Here is a 15,488-nt window from a genome sequence, read left to right on the forward strand (position 1 = left end):
GGGACGGGAGCCACGGAGTGGGAGAGACACATTTATTGTGGTTCTGGGAGCAGCGCCTTTACATCTTGCTTAGGATAAGGTCACCTCCCTGCAGCCGGAGCAGGGAGACGGGAGGGGATGTTCATTCAAAGCGACGGAACAAGAAGCTGCAGCCAAGACCCCCGGGGTCTGCTGACAGCACGGGGCTCCATGTGTCACCGCAGCGACGGCAGACAGGACGGCTGGCGTTTGCCGGAGCCACTTGCAAAACATCTTTCCAGCGACACACTCGAGGGCCAGGGCATGTCATAGGAGCCGGTGCAGCCTCTCTGCTCCCGCGGGGAACGGGAGGGCACAAGACAAGAATAAATACAGCTTTCAAAGGCCCCCCCCGACCCCGCACCCGCTGCTACATGGCCTGGCGAAGGCATTTACAGGAGGAAATCTGTCAGCCAGAATCCAACAAATGAGTAGACGTGTCCGGGAAGGGTTTAAGGCCGGCTCGTTCGCATCCTGATCTCCTCAACCAGGCTCTCCCTGCGAACGTTGACCTACACAGGGGGAGCACAAAGTTGCTTCAATACAACACAAGCAGCTTGATGTATCGTGACCTTCTCTGGTCCCAAAAGGATGGCCCGCACGGCATTCGTGGCCCTGTCTCTCGGGAGATCACGCCATGGTGCTGTCGCCAGTCCCTCTACAGGGATCGAGCGGGCTGCAGCCCATGCGGAGCTGAACCTGCGAGAGCAAGCCCCTGCCTGCAACCCTGCCGAGCCCTCTCCTGCCCAACGATCGCGAGAGTGATGCTCTCTCCCACCCTTTCCTACTGGTTCCAAAGCCAAGACCAGTGCATAGATCAGCAGCGGTCCCACTCATTCCAGGAGGACGCCTCCAGGACCTTCAGCGATGGTCCTGGACCCTGGACGGAGAGTGTGAGCAGCCATACAGCCCACTGAACCACCCCTCCGTGTCCCAGGCTCCAGAACTGAGGAATAGGTGGGAGTTCAAGGAGGCCACATGATGGGAAACTCTCCAGAGCTGGAGACAACGGTGCTCTACAGCTCCAGGAAACTGCATGGGGCGAGGAACTGGAACGTGAGGTGTTACAGGAGTCCCTGGCGAGACCACTGCTTGAAAGGAGCTAATGAGGAAGCCAATGTATAAAATCCTGAAAACCTGTTATAAGGGGCTTGGCGGCAAACTGACACCAGGGCGCACGCACCACAGCAAGTCAAGAGGGGCTGAGGAAACACACCTCACCCATTCTCCAGAAGTGCACCCACAAGGCCACCGCCATCAGTCCATAGGCCTCACCTCGAGTCTGCCAGCCCCGGCTCGCGCCCCTCTGCCTACTGCGGGTGGAGAGCCTTCCCCTCACCGCACCTTCTGCGCAAGCAGCTTTGTTAAGCCTTGGAGGCTTTTCACGTCGGGTAGAATTGCCTTACTCCTCTGATCTCCCCTTTGGGCACTACACTCAAAATGTGGGCCGGCAAAACCACCTTGCCGTGTACAACCTGAGGGCACCGCTGCAGAGCGGGGCACGGATGGGTCTGGAGGGCTGGCCTGAGCTGGGATGAAGGGTCAAGGAGCCAATCCCCCTCACGCCAAGCTACCACGGGCCTCACCTCCTCCCTGGTTGCCACGACCCGCAGCTTGACGACTCCATCCTTGAGCTCCTGCTCACCCACAATGGCAACAAGAGGGATGCCCGTGTCCTCACAGTACTGCAGCTGATTCAGCAGCTTGGGGTTCTTCTTGTACAGCACTTCTGCCTGGAAGAGAACCAGAGCAAACCACCATAATCAGCACTGGCCTGTTTCTCTGCACCCCCTCAACCAGGCATTGCTGGGCCAGTCTGCTAATTGCCATCTGGTGAGCATGGGGGGGTGTGGTGGAGGAGAAGATGGGCTAATGGAGAAGGCTGGGCATTACAGCTAACGAATAATGCAACACAGCTCAAAGGTACTCACAAGACACTGCTTATCTTGGGAAAGCACCAGGACATTAGCTCTAGTCCATGTCAGACCAGGGCTGACACCTGTGGTGCCCCTACAGGGTCAGGGGCCTGGCAGAGCACCCGTTCTCCTCCACTCAGCCATCAAGGGAGTCTGCCCGCAGCAGGCAGGGAGCAGGGCCCCACAGCTTGCCTTCGGCCTGCGGAAAGCAGCCCAGGCTCCTCCCTGGCCCCACGCTCCCCTCCTTGCAAGGCTCCGAGGTTTTTTTGCTTTTTGATGGAAGTGGCACAGTATCCAAGCTGCCACGCAGCAAGGGCTGGAGTGTCGCCTGCTTTGGGAATCTGTCCTGAGGTAACAGACACAGAGCAGCCCCTGCAGTGCTACGGGGCTAAGTCATGCTGCCCAGCCCTTCCTGGAGAGCACCCGATTCGGGACACTGAGAAGAAGCAGGCTCCATTCAGGAAGGCAGTCTGTTGCCCATCTTCTCCCTATGACTCCTTCCACCCAAAGCAAAGCCAGATCTGGTCCATTCCTGGCACAGAGTGGACCAGGCAGCTCCTGACTTTGCCACCACTTGGTCATACCTTGATTCCAGCATCCCACAGCTCGGAGATGAGCTTCAGCCGCTCTTCAAGGAGCTTCTTTTGGGCAGAGGCCACCAGCACCTGTGTCTCTGTTGTCCTAATCTTTTCCTCAGAGGCCTAGAGAGGGGACAAGACTCAAAAGATGCTATGGACATACAGAGATATCTGAGACCCTATGAGCAGGACGGGTCACCACCCCAGGCCCATCAGTTTAGCAGCGAAGAGGGTCAGGCTCAGTGGGATGAACAGCATAAACTCAGGAGAGTCAGTGAGGCCCCACAGACCCCATCCTGGAGCAGAATCTCATCTTCTGCAGTTGTTCCATGATGGCGGCTTAACATAGCCTCCCTCCTGTGCTGCAGGTATGTGCAGACTGGAAGATATGCTGAGAATGAGCAATTTCCCTGCCAGCTTCTGCCTGGAGACTGTTCCTCCACACCCAAGGGCCTCCCAGGGATCTGCTCCAAGCAGCTCAGGAACAGCAAGCCTGGGCGAAGCTGGACAGAGGCAGCGGCCTGCTCTACAGCTGAGCTGGTAACTATGGGTTAGATAAACAGCAGCAAGCTGAGATGCTCCAGCGCTGTCAGGAGCCACCTGCTCCCGTGGTAGATGCTGGATACTCAAAGTGGCATTTTCCTGCCGCTGCTTTGGCTGAAGGGAGAAGCCTTTAAAAGGTCACTTGCAGAGGAACAAACCTGGCCAGGACTGGAGGAGGTGGGGGAAGAATTCAGTTTCCACTTAGAAATCTCGGTTGTGTCTGGCTGCCAAGAGAGAACTCCCCGCAACAGGCTTCTGGGGGAGGGAAATGTGCAGCAGTGTTTTCGGAGCTTACAAAAACCTACTTAACACCCGTTGATTGGGACAGAGGGCAACACATTGGTACAGCAACTCTGAAGAGGGGGGAATGGGAAAAAGGTATCTGGGAACCCCCCAGAGGCACTGTGCTCCCTGCCCTGGGACATCCGATCCCTGTCTGGTCTCTGTAGTGCCTTGGGCAGGACGAGTAGATGTGCGAGGCTGCCGTCTCCCTGACAGCCTTCAGAGCAGTGCCACCTTGCCAAGGAGGACGTGGGGTCACACGGATGCCTAATGCAGTGGCGAACACTAAGGCACCTGGCCGGGGTACCTGGTACTGCTGAGGATTAAAGTGACCCCTCCAGCTGCAGCTGAAGGAGCCGTGTCTGAGGGCTGCTGGAAGAGGGGTCTCGTCTCTGGTGGGAGCCCCAGAGATCATCTCCCAAGCCAGGGAAAATTGGAGATTATGTCCTGGTTCTGACTCCTACTGCAGAGCACAGTAGGGGCCTGGCTGGCTTCTCTATCAAAGACTGCAGCAAGGAAGACTCACTTCAGCATCTGCTGGACCGTGGGGACGTGGGGAAGATGTAAATCCTTGCTCTTTTTCCATGCTTAGTTGAGCACCAAAGGCACCTACCTCCACTCTCTGCTCTAGGATGGAGAAGATCCGCTCGATCCCAATGCTGACCCCCACGCAGGGCACCTTCCGTCCCTTGGGATCAAACATCCCCACCAGCCCGTCGTAGCGACCGCCTCCAGCCACGCCCCCAACGCTGACTGACTCCCCCACCTGGCCTCAAAGATCACCCCCGTGTAATAGTCCAGACCCCGCGCCAGGCTCAGGTCGAAAGAGATCTGTAGGACACAAGGGAAGCCCCGTCACTGGGCGCACTCGGGGGGCCCAGGCTGCCCAGCCACGAGGGCAGCACCCCCTCCTGCCTCTGCACCTCCTCACCTTCCCTGTGATGCCAAACAGGGTCAGGTACTCAAACAGCAGCTTCATGTCCCCCAGCCCCTCCTTGGCCAGCTTGTTCTGGGACAACTTTGGGTCCTGGAGAAGCCGCTCGATCAGGTCCAGGCCACCTGTGGGAACGAGCCACGCCTCAGGTCTGCCAGTGCAGCAGCACCCGCACAACGATGGGCGGCCAGCCGTGTATGTGCCCTGCACCCCTCCATCGCTGGCCCTGCCTGCCCGGCCTGGCAGAACAAGGCCAAAAGGGCTCGACCCCACCGTGCTCACCGTGAAGCTGGACATACTCCCCGATGTGATCTGCAGCCTCGGGAGAGAGCCCCTTCTCTCCTACCATCTCGCTCCTCACTTCTTCCCATGGCATCTGCAACGGGAGAGAAGAACATCAGCCACTACTCCAGGGATGTGGTCTCTCCTGGGGAAGGTCTCTGGTGGTCCTGCCCAATACAGATGAACAGACATATCTGCCCTCAACAGATCTTTACATGGCAGAACCCCATCAGTGTCAGCATGGTTAAGAGGTGCACGAGAGAAGCAGCAGATCAAATGCTCTCAGAGCATGGTCATATGGTCATAACTCCGTTTCTTGTACCTCTGCACAGTCTGTTTGTTTCCCAACCCCGCAGTCAGCAAAGCTGCCCAAAACCTTGAAGCCCCAGGACAAATACTTTGGTTTTGATTTCTGGCCAGAATCAAACATCGGTACTGTAAAAGCACTGAGTTTGAGAGATGTCTCGCTGCTGTGGTTTTCCTGGTTAGGTACTTAGTCATAAACACCAGTCAAGAAAGCGTTGCTGGTCCTGTCTACCACCTGGAAAGGCGCGAAGAGATGGCTGGGTGATGCAAGCCCCCAATGTAAGCAGAATACGCTGCAGTTTTCCCACTGACCAAGGGGTCAAAGAGAACCAGAGTCTCGATCACATCCAGCTGCACTGAGATAGATCACAGCATTTCAGCATGAAAACAAGGAAATCATCCCATTCTAAAAAAGCCCAATCCTCCCTTCCTATTGCTTTTCCACGCGTACACAGCCCCAAAACGTACATTTTCATCATGCCTTTGCAATAGATCTCACTGCTAACAGGACTTTAAGTGAGCCTTCCTCTAGCTTACTTCATTTGGCCATCAGACGAGGCCTCCAAAGGAAAACGCCAGTTCATCCTTCAACAAAGCAACGTGAACACACGAGACAAGATACAAGGCTGCTTTGTGTAACAGGGTTTCACAGGAAGGTTAGGAGCACTCCTTTAAGCAGTCAGCCCACAGTGTCCCCCACATGACTCTGAACACACACAGAAACTCGCCTCCAAATTCTACTTTGGATCCCGAGCCAGGAAAACTGAGTTTTTAGATTGCACTTCATTTTAAGGTTCCTCTTCCTTAGCTATTAGTGGAGGACTGTATACACATTTATAGACTGATCTCCAGCATCTTTATATCTGACTAGGGCCTACAGTCAAGACAATCAGCTGCAAATAAAAAAGTTGTACCTACACTGGCACCTTTCCCTCCTCCCAAAGAGCCACATAAGGGCTTGAATCCCTTAGAGACCTTCAAGACAGCCAGTGCTCTTGAGGCAACTTGCTGAGCACAAACATGTGGGTACCTCCTGCCTTGTGTCTTACAGGAGCAGCTGCACATAGAGGGGGCTGTTCTGTGTCACACCAAACCTAAGTAAGCCGTACAAACAGCGATGTCTACACACAGCATGTTTTATGTACCCGTGCTACATGCCCAAATCAGCAGAGGTGTGAATGAAGTGACCAGGAGATGTGGGATGGGCTACCACCATCTCACAACACCAGCAAGAGAGATTACGGCACTGAGCAGCATGTTGTCCCTGTGACCGCGTCCGCCCTGCTAGAATGCTGCACAGTCCAGGCCAGCCCCAAGGAGCCCTGTTCCCAGCAAAACCTGCTTGCCCCGATGGCAGCCACAGATGAGTGTGAAGACACGCTGTGGGAGCACACACTGCAGCACACCACCGAACAGACCAGCCTTCCCCTGCCCAGGAGGCAGGAACGTGCTGCTGGGGTTATTTTTCAGGTCTGTGTTTCTGATCTCTTACTCCTTCACACTCCAAATCCTTTTCTCTACTTCCAGGTAAAATATAGAAACCTTGTCCATACATGTCCACCTCACTTCTCTTTGCTGTCTCCCTGCTGCTCCTCACCACCTCCTGAGGGTCCCACAAACAGCCAGAGGCACACGCTGTCCAGTGGTGCCCTGATCATGCTGAAACAGCCTGGCCAGCCACACGCACATGCTGCAGACTCCACGTCCTCGGCGGGGATGCTAGACATCACATCGCCAATCAAGAATGGCACCAGCTTGCAGGACAGTATTTATGAATAGGGTCCTGGACAACACAACAACTCTGGCAGCCTACTCACCTGTGGATTTCCGTTTAACTCGGCCCTGTCACCTGCAAGCTAACTGCCTTACAGACTATGATTACAGACTATCACTTAGGATTACACTTCTCTACTCCTGCATTACCACAGAGATTTACCATTTATGTCACGCTCACCGTGCAACTGAGGTCTGAAGTTTTAGTAAAGGTTGGATCAGATGATCTTTCGAGATCCCTTCCAATCTTGGCTGTTCTATGATTCCAGGACACAACTGTGATTCCTCGCACCACCTAACTGAACCTGATGCCTTTGAAAAGGCTTATCAATGCCCTGGCCCAGTCTGGGGGCAAGTTTTCATGATCCTGGTTCTTAAGCAGCAGCACCTTAAGAAGGCTAAGGTTTGGGATGTTGAACCTCCCATATGAAGAGCATTTTCCTCTCCCTCCTTTCCATTTGTCAGGACCTCGTGGGATACTGGAGAAGAAAGCATAGGATCCAGTTTTCCTATGTGGGTGCTGTGCATGGTGTGCCTCCCCTCCAGAGAAAGGGGGGAACAAGAACAACTCGATGTTTATCAGCATTTTCCAGCCAGTTCTCATGGACCATGGTAAGAGCAGCCCAGAGGGACAGAGACTCACTGAAACTCCAGCAGCGGCAGTTGCAGCCCGGGGCTCCAGCCCATACCTTATCCAGTTTGTCAACGCTGGAGCAGATCGTTCGGAACTTGCTGTCTGGGACACCACAAACTGCAAACATCCCATCAAGGATGCGCCGATCGTTGACCTGGGGGAGAGGGAGCAAGTCATCAACTATGAACTCAAACAGATCTTCAGCTGTGTCCAGTTTCTCTCCTCTCTAGTTTCAAGCATGGAAGAGAAGCTAGCAGATGGCTGCCAAGATTTTTTGCTGTTTGCAATTTCTGTCTCTTTCCCATTCCTGGGGAGCTAAGCTGCCCCTCTGCCCACAGCAGGCCAACTAGCACAACTGACTCCTACCAAGCCTGGGTAGAGCTAGCACATTCTCCTTCTAGAGCCACAGACACCTCCACTCCACAGAAAAGAAAAGCCAACGGGGCCTATGAGTCCTCTCATGTGGACACGTAAAACCAGCTCAGGAACAGAGCATGGACTGAGGAAATGAGTTCAGTATGTTACCCTGCTCTCTCAGCGTACAAACAAAGGGACATCTGATAATGTTAAAACCTCGCTAAGGAATTATTTTTTTTTAATAGTATAGTGAATTCCATTGTTTAATTATGCTCTGTAATAGTAGGTAATTGAGGCCAAAGGCTCAGCTGGATCCAACACTTCCATGGGTAGTGAGAACATCTACAATTAAATTAGGCAGAAACAAAAACTGCTGGGGAGTTTGTAATCCTTCAGCATCAACGTGAACCAGACAGTCACTCACGGAAGACAAGAATAACCGCAGGCAGGTTATTCTGCTGTTCCCCCATTGCAGAGGTGCCTGCTCATCTTCAGAGGCATCCGCTTTCACCACTGCCCAAACACACACTAGCTGGACTCGATCTGGACAGGCAGTTCCTGTGCACAGCTCTTCAGCTCATCCCAGATGGGTTTAAGGACAGGTAACTGCCCCCTTACCCAGCAGGGGCCACAGTTAGGAGTGCAACACCCAGCCCGCACTGCTCACCTCCCCTGCAGAGCCCAGCAACAACCCAGCTCTGGGTCCCTCTCAGAGACCCCACCACCCTCCTGTACATCAAGCACTCCTACCCATCACTCTCCTACTGCTGTACACCCTTCCCCATCCTGCCTGACCTGCACACCCAGCACCATTTGCTGCCACACCAAGATAACAGAGGTGTTTTGAAACAAACAGCAAGCTCAACCTACAGCAGGGCATGACTATTCTTCTGGAAGAGGCCTCAGCCCCAGAAAGGACTTGGTGGGAAGGCAGGAGTCTGCAGACAACAGCGCACACGCTGAGCAGATGTCCCTACTAAGGGGGCATTGGGAGCTGGAACAAGGGCAGGGATTCTGGGCCAGAGCCTGTGTTTTACCGCAGGCAGCGAATGTGACAGTCACCTGGCTAGCTGGCTGCTGGACGTTTTGCAGGGGACTGTGGTTAGTGCTAGAGAGAACTCTGCTAACTGCAGCCTCAGGAAACCTCCTTCCATTCCCAGCTAAAGGTAAGTCTGAGCTGAGGCCCAGCCTTTTAGCATATACACCATGAGGAGGCAGAGAGGCGGGATGAACTTCTGGATCAGGCCTTAGTGGGCGTTAGAGTGGGAACAGGTGCTGCTGCATAAAACCATAGGAACAATGACCACTGCTCCCACCGTGGCACAGAGACACCCGCCCGGTCTCACCTTAATGAGAAAGTCCCCGAGCTGGAGGTCACTCAGGATCTCGTGCACGATCTTCAGGCACTCGGCATCGGGAATCATCGGGTCGAACTGGCCGGCAATGTCAAAATCCTGGGGCACAGTAAAAGGCAGTGAGCAATTCAGCACTGCTGGCGTGGCTGCAGAAAGACAGCTTCAACTCTGCTGTTAACAGCAGTTTGTTAACAAAAAGCAACAGAAATGGGATGTAAGGGAGCACTAGCCCTCGCCGATAAGATCCAGAAGGGACAGGGTGTGGGTTATGACCCTCTTTCATCGAAGGCAGCTGTCCTGGTTTTGGCAGGGATAGAGTTAATTTCCTTCCTAGTAGCTGGTACAGTGCTGTGTTTTGGATTTAGGATGAGACCAAAGTTGATAACACACCGATGTTTTAGTTGTTGCTAGGTAATGCTTACACTAGCCAAGGACTTTTTAGTTTCCCATGCTCTACCGACTGAGAAGGCTGCAGGTGCACAAGAAGCTGGGAGGGGGCACAGCCAAACTGGCCAAAGAAACATTCCATACCATGTGCCATCATGCTCAGTACATAAACTGGGGAAAGCTGGCCGGGGGGGCCGCTGCTCAGGGACTGGCTGGGCATCGGTCGGCGGGTGGTGAGCAATTGTACTGTGCATCACTTGCTTTGTGTATTATTATTATTATCATTTGATTTCAATTATTAAACTGTTGTTATCTCAACCCACAAGTTTTTCTCACTTGTGCTTTTCCAATTCTCTCCCCCATCCCACCGGTTGGGGGGGAGTGAGCAAGCGGCTGCGTGGGGCTTAGTTGCCGACTGAGGTTAAACCACGACAGCAGCAGAGCTCTTGCGTCCACTGCATTGCAAAGAATTTGTATGCTGTGTGGTGGCCAGTAGAGACAGTTTGCAAGAAGCCGTTCTGCTTCTCCCCGCTTTCTGCTTCTGGAGGTGTGTGACCTGCTCCCTGCCTCTGACACAGCAGCCTACTGTGTGATACACTTTGAAATGGAGATCCTTGAAAAACAACAAAAAGGAGACAGCAGAGTGATCATCAGCAGTAAATAAACAGAACAAAGGAACCAGGAAGGGGGGGAGAAAACTACTTATTATCTGGTATGACCTAAATGCCAAATGTTTCACCTTGATTCTTAGGATGTTTCTTTTAATACACATGCCATAAGTTAATGTGTAAACATAAGTTAATGACCAGGGAAGAAGACAAGAGACACGCTCTCAACTGAGGCAAAACCAAAGTTTCAACTGCCAAGACAGAAAAAGAAATCAGAAAGCCTGAGTGGTCTCCACCAGAGATTACCAGATGAACTAGCATGTAGAACTAAAGCCCAACAGCAAGATGTTTTAATAGGCTGGTACCCCGTGACTGGAAAAACAGCAAAGACAACATCCATGTTCAGAGAGAAATAAAACACAGAAGGAACAAGAGACCTCTTATTCAACTCCCATTTATGAATCCCCAAATGCAAAGTCTTCAATGAGATTTTGAGTACAAGAATAATTTTAATGGAGTGGGTAAATTTCAACATGGCTCCACCAAGCTTCCAAAATAAACTGGGGCAATGGAGGAGGAAAAAGATGAGATCACATCAGTTAATCCCCAATCAGCTGAATGTAAGAAAGGCTGATGCAATCCCCGTGGAAGTTGGGTAAGGTCTGATACAGTCAGGAAAGTGCCGCTACCACGGTACGTGGCATAGGTGAAATCTCACTGAAAAACACAACCAAGGGCTGGTGAATTATATTTAAGAAAAGACACAGAAAAAGCTACTAGGCTGAGCAAAGAAGCAAAGCACCTCCAGGGAGAGAAGGTAACAGAGCTTGATTTACGTAGCCTAAGGAGGGGAAGATTTCTCTAAACATTTCCCAAATGTTTATCTGGGAAAGGGGAAGAATCCCTATCAAGGGATGACAGCTACCATTTAAAGAGCTGCACTGGCACAAGCAGAAGTAAACTATCAGACACAAGTTAAGTTTAGCCTGGATATTAGAAGACTATTTCCAGCTATCCTAAGAGTTGGATCTTGGAACAGTCTTTCAGATGAGACAGCAGGCAAAGACCCCAAGTTGTCTGGAAATGAGAATTCACCAAGCTGGAGCTGGAAGGTATCCACAGGGGTTGTATGATGAAACAGGAATATTCTCAAACAGGAATTTGTTTGCAATATGAGGCCCTGGGGACTGTGTTAGTACAGCAGAACAAAGCCATTCCTCGGGGCTACCACACTCGTCTGAGACAGCCACAAAGGAAATTGCTTTCTTACCTGTTCCGTAATTTGGCCTCTGGGTTTTTCCCTTCCTTTGAAATAAAGATTGACTAAGCACAGGACAGAAGTAGCATATGCTACGGCTGAGTCACTTGCTCGCCTAGTTCATGTGTCCTGCTAACACACCCAGGAGTTCAACTGCTGCCAGATTTGGGATCAGAAGGAAATTCTTCCCCTCCACCAGGCTGGCAAGCACCGTGGGATGGAGCAAGGAGCCGCCCTCCTCCACAGCGTGAGGAGGCCAGATACCTGGGGCACCTGGGCGCTGTATTACAAAGTTCCCCGATACACCAGCGCCCTGTGTCACAGCCGTTGTCGTCACTCTCCCACTCTCAAGCTGTTTTTCACACCCATAAGGGCACGCTAAGGAGGTTAGTGGATCGTCCTAAGCTTTCCACAGCCACAGGGAAGGCTGCTGCAGGGTAACACAGCCTTTGGTCCTATGTTTTTATGGTGCTGCGACCCCACAAGTGCTGCCCAGCCTACAGACTCGCTCAGCAGCGTCCCTGTAAATGGCCAAACTCACACACTGGTAGAACTCCCTGTAGCGGCCCCTGGTCATGGCCGGGTTGTCCCGCCTGTACACCTTAGCGATGTGGTAGCGCTTAATGTTGGTGATCTTGTTCATCGCCAAATAGCGAGCGAAGGGCACCTGAGACGGTAGGGTTAAGGATGGGAACGGGGAGGGATCACCCCACCCAGTTATCAGTCACAGGCAGTGCTGAGTCCTCACTATCTCCCCAACACCCAGCACAGTGTGGGGCAAAGCAACTGCTAAGAGACAGCTGGACTTGCCGCAGCTCCCCAAGGTCTCCACAACTGTCCAAGACACGGCCAACACATGCTGCCATTAAGTGTCCCTACAGGCATCCTCCAGCACCACCTTAGGCTGGATCTCAGTCTCATGCAGGCTGTGTACAGCAGCAGCCTAGTCTGGGTACCCTGCTGTAGGAGAAACCCCACTCAATACCAATCTTCCTTACCTCCACATACAAGCGTTACTTCACCAAACAGAAGCAACATACAGTAAATAACTGAGCAAGGGTTCTGCACCCACTGAACCACACTGCCTGCTCACGCTCTCCCTGTCGGTACGGGGTCAGAGCCAAGAGACTGTCCTCCCTCCTCCTCCCTTGCCCTCTGGACAGCACTGCCCCAAAAGGAGGGCAGCAAAGGTGACAAGACCCCTCAGCACTGGCTGTGCAGGATATTGTCAGGTCGTAGCGCAGGGACAGCAGCTCTCCTCCTTGATCTTTCAGATCGTAGATGAGCTTCGAGTCTTCACCGTATTTCCCTGTCAGCGTCTCCTACAACAAAAGGACACATGAACAAACAGCATCTTCAGTGACAGGGGATCAGCCCTAGAGCACACAGAAGACAAGGAGAGAAAGGGAGGACACCTAGGAGGTGGAAGAAGAAAACTCGGCCCTCAACAGATCGCAAGCTTTCAACTGCAGGATCCCCATCAGCTCAGCCAACCCGCTGTGTTCTCACACACCTTCAGCTCAAACACCGGCGTATCAATGACTTCTGCTCCATGGCGCTTGAAGCAGGTGATGATCGCATTGAAGACTCTCTCACGAATGGCCATTTGCTTGGGGCTGTAGTCCCGCGTGCCCTGGGGTGAGATAAGGAAAAGAAGAGCAAAGGACACATTGGGTTAGAGGGATGCAGTGGAGACAGACGTGAGAGGCAATGTGAAAAAGCTATCATATTGCTAACAAAACCAGAGAGATCAGGTCCAGACACCAGATATTGGTAGAGGTGGTAAAAAGCAGCACCAAAAAACACTGGAAAACATCAGGACACAGCTCAGGCACGATCTGCCACGGTCTGCAGAGCTAAATCTAAGTCAGGAGTTTCACGATGCAGGAAACAAAGGAGCTAAACACAGATCCACCAGTCAGAGAGTTCAGTGCTTTCGAGCATGACAGCGCAGCTAGGATCTGTCCACAGCACTGATTCAGACGTATCAGCCAGACCCCTGCACAACGAGCCACCCTGAGAGGTGGGATCAGAGGGCAGGCACGCTTTGAAGCTGTGGAACAACCAGCAGCTCTACAATTTCCAAACACACACACAGATAAATAGTCTTTTCAAAGTGCCCATCTACTGTTCACTGGGATGTGCTCCCTTTCAATTTCTTCGCTGTTAAGAGTCACTGAATTATTTCAATGACCGTCTTCAGGCTCTCGGCAACACTTAAATCACTGTTAATAAACTAGACCTCCCACTTTCATTTTCTAGGGACTGGCAGTTAGGCAGGAGGAAGCAGAGAGAGCAGGCACTTCGTAACACCCCACCTGCAGGTCACACAGCGAAGAGCAGCTTTCAGCAGTACACTGAGGTGGCTGAGACAGACTGGAAACCCAAGCTGTGTTTCCCTGGCACTCACAGAGCTGCAAAATCCTCTCTCCACATCTTTAAACAGTGAAATACCCTTCCACTTTCCAGGTCTCACACCACAATTACATTTACCGAAACATACAGTAAAGGAAATGAACAAGGGAGACAGTTTTGAGACGTTTCCTAAGTCAGTGGCATTAACATAACCTGTTTTATCTGTGAGCAACATTCATAACTATCTCCACACCACAGCACGGAAGCGCAGTTGGTCTCTGTTCACCTGCTAGTGATGAAACATTCAGGTTACAAAAAATGTCAGCATAAATTGCATTATGGACGCTGTTCTCGGGGGCCTGGAGACTGAAAAGCTACCCCTGAAGGAAGGGTCCTTCTGCAAGAGGACACAGAAATGTCAGCAGCTGGCCAGACCTGCTCAGTAAACGGGATTCCCCACCTCACAGACTCAGGCAAGATCAAAAGCCGTGAGACCTTTCTTGCTCCCCACATTTCAACACGTGCTGAATGTTCCTGGCAAACGCTGCCGGGCATCTGGGTTTCTTTTGCTGGCTTACGCTTTGCAGCTCCCCCACAATGAGCCTTGCACCAGCAGAGCTGCACTTCGCAGCACTGTGCTCATGTGACCTACCAGCAGCTTCATCCACTCTGTCCAGGTGAACAGGGAACACGACCAGCTTGAGGATCCTTGATCCACGAAAGCCGACGTCTGCAGGTACTAGTGGGGTCAGTGCTATGAGAGCTGAAGAGTCCTAACTCTAAACTCATCGGGGCAACGCAAGTCATGACCTCACTTCAAACAGCGCAATCCAAGCAGATATGAGACCTCTCACGCTGGGCAGCTACGATAAAGTTTGACCAAAAGGGAATTTAATTTCCTGACCACACCAGCTAGTGGTTGGCTTGTCACAGAAGCACCAGAAAGTCTTTAAGTTAGTAGGGTATCTGGGTCAGATGCTGTCAGGGATGTTTTCACCCCTCTCTCCCCTGCTGCTAAAAGCAAAAAGGGAAACAGAAATGAGAAGAAAGACAGGCATGTCGGTGCTGGGATTTTGCACACACAGGTGCGTGGGGGGTGCTCTGTGTGTGCATGGGAGTAGGTCGTGCATACAGAGCGGCACGCGAGTGCGTGTGCTGGGGGAAGTTACCTTCGGGGTCTTGAGCACAAACTTGTGTTTCCCCTCATCTCCCCCCAGCTGCGCCTTCATCTCCAGCAGCTTCGCAACCTCCTTTGCAATCTGGGGAGGGGACACAGAGGGAGCTGGGGGTAAGCCTACCTGCCAGGCCCAGCCCACAGGCCTTCCCCTATACCTTCAGTCTCAGCATTCCCAGTACATGCAGACTCTCCAACCTCAGCCTATTCCCAGTCTCCCACAGCAACCGAGAGGGGCACTCCCTGCTCCTCTCCAGCACTCCCCCAATTCTGCTAGAAGCACCCCAATCTCAGCACCTGCAACACCCCCATCGTTCTCTGACTCCCACGACCTCCATCACCCTCAAACATCTGACTCCCCAGTCCCCACACCTCCCGTCCTACCAGCCTCCACACCACCCCCAGGCCCAGCACCACCAGCTCCTGCTACGTGCACCCCACCATCGGCAGTCTCCAGCATCCTCCTCCTGATCCTAACACCCCCAAGCATCCCTCTCTCCAACCTAACGCCAGTATCACCAGTTCCCACGCCCAGTCTCCCCTGCACCCTCTCCCCAGGCACCTCAGCCCCTCCGCTCTCCAGCCCAGACCAGTATTCCCATCCTCCCCAACACCGCCCTTCCCAATGCCACCACCCCTAGCCCAGCAACACCGACACCAGCGGTCCCAGTTCCCCACAGCCCCCTCCCCCTAAGCCCAGCAACCCCAGCCACACCCCAATCACCCCA

At 52.8% G+C, this 15,488-nt stretch overlaps 1 protein-coding gene across 1 annotated transcript; it reads right to left on the reverse strand.

The window, feature by feature from the left end:
* Nucleotides 1–18: 18 nt before the first annotated feature.
* On the reverse strand, nt 19–14,850 carry HARS (histidyl-tRNA synthetase). The gene is given in 13 exon segments (XM_009329583.1): nt 19–530; nt 1,605–1,751; nt 2,519–2,635; nt 3,951–4,105; nt 4,108–4,168; nt 4,269–4,396; nt 4,554–4,647; nt 7,322–7,420; nt 8,970–9,077; nt 11,773–11,898; nt 12,458–12,553; nt 12,745–12,864; nt 14,756–14,850. Coding segments are annotated over 13 exon segments (1,371 nt in total). The 5' UTR covers nt 14,816–14,850; the 3' UTR covers nt 19–470.
* Nucleotides 14,851–15,488: the final 638 nt, after the last annotated feature.

This window comes from Pygoscelis adeliae, unplaced genomic scaffold (assembly GCF_000699105.1).
Source record: "Pygoscelis adeliae isolate BGI_AS28 unplaced genomic scaffold, ASM69910v1 Scaffold288, whole genome shotgun sequence".
NCBI lineage: Eukaryota > Metazoa > Chordata > Aves > Sphenisciformes > Spheniscidae > Pygoscelis > Pygoscelis adeliae.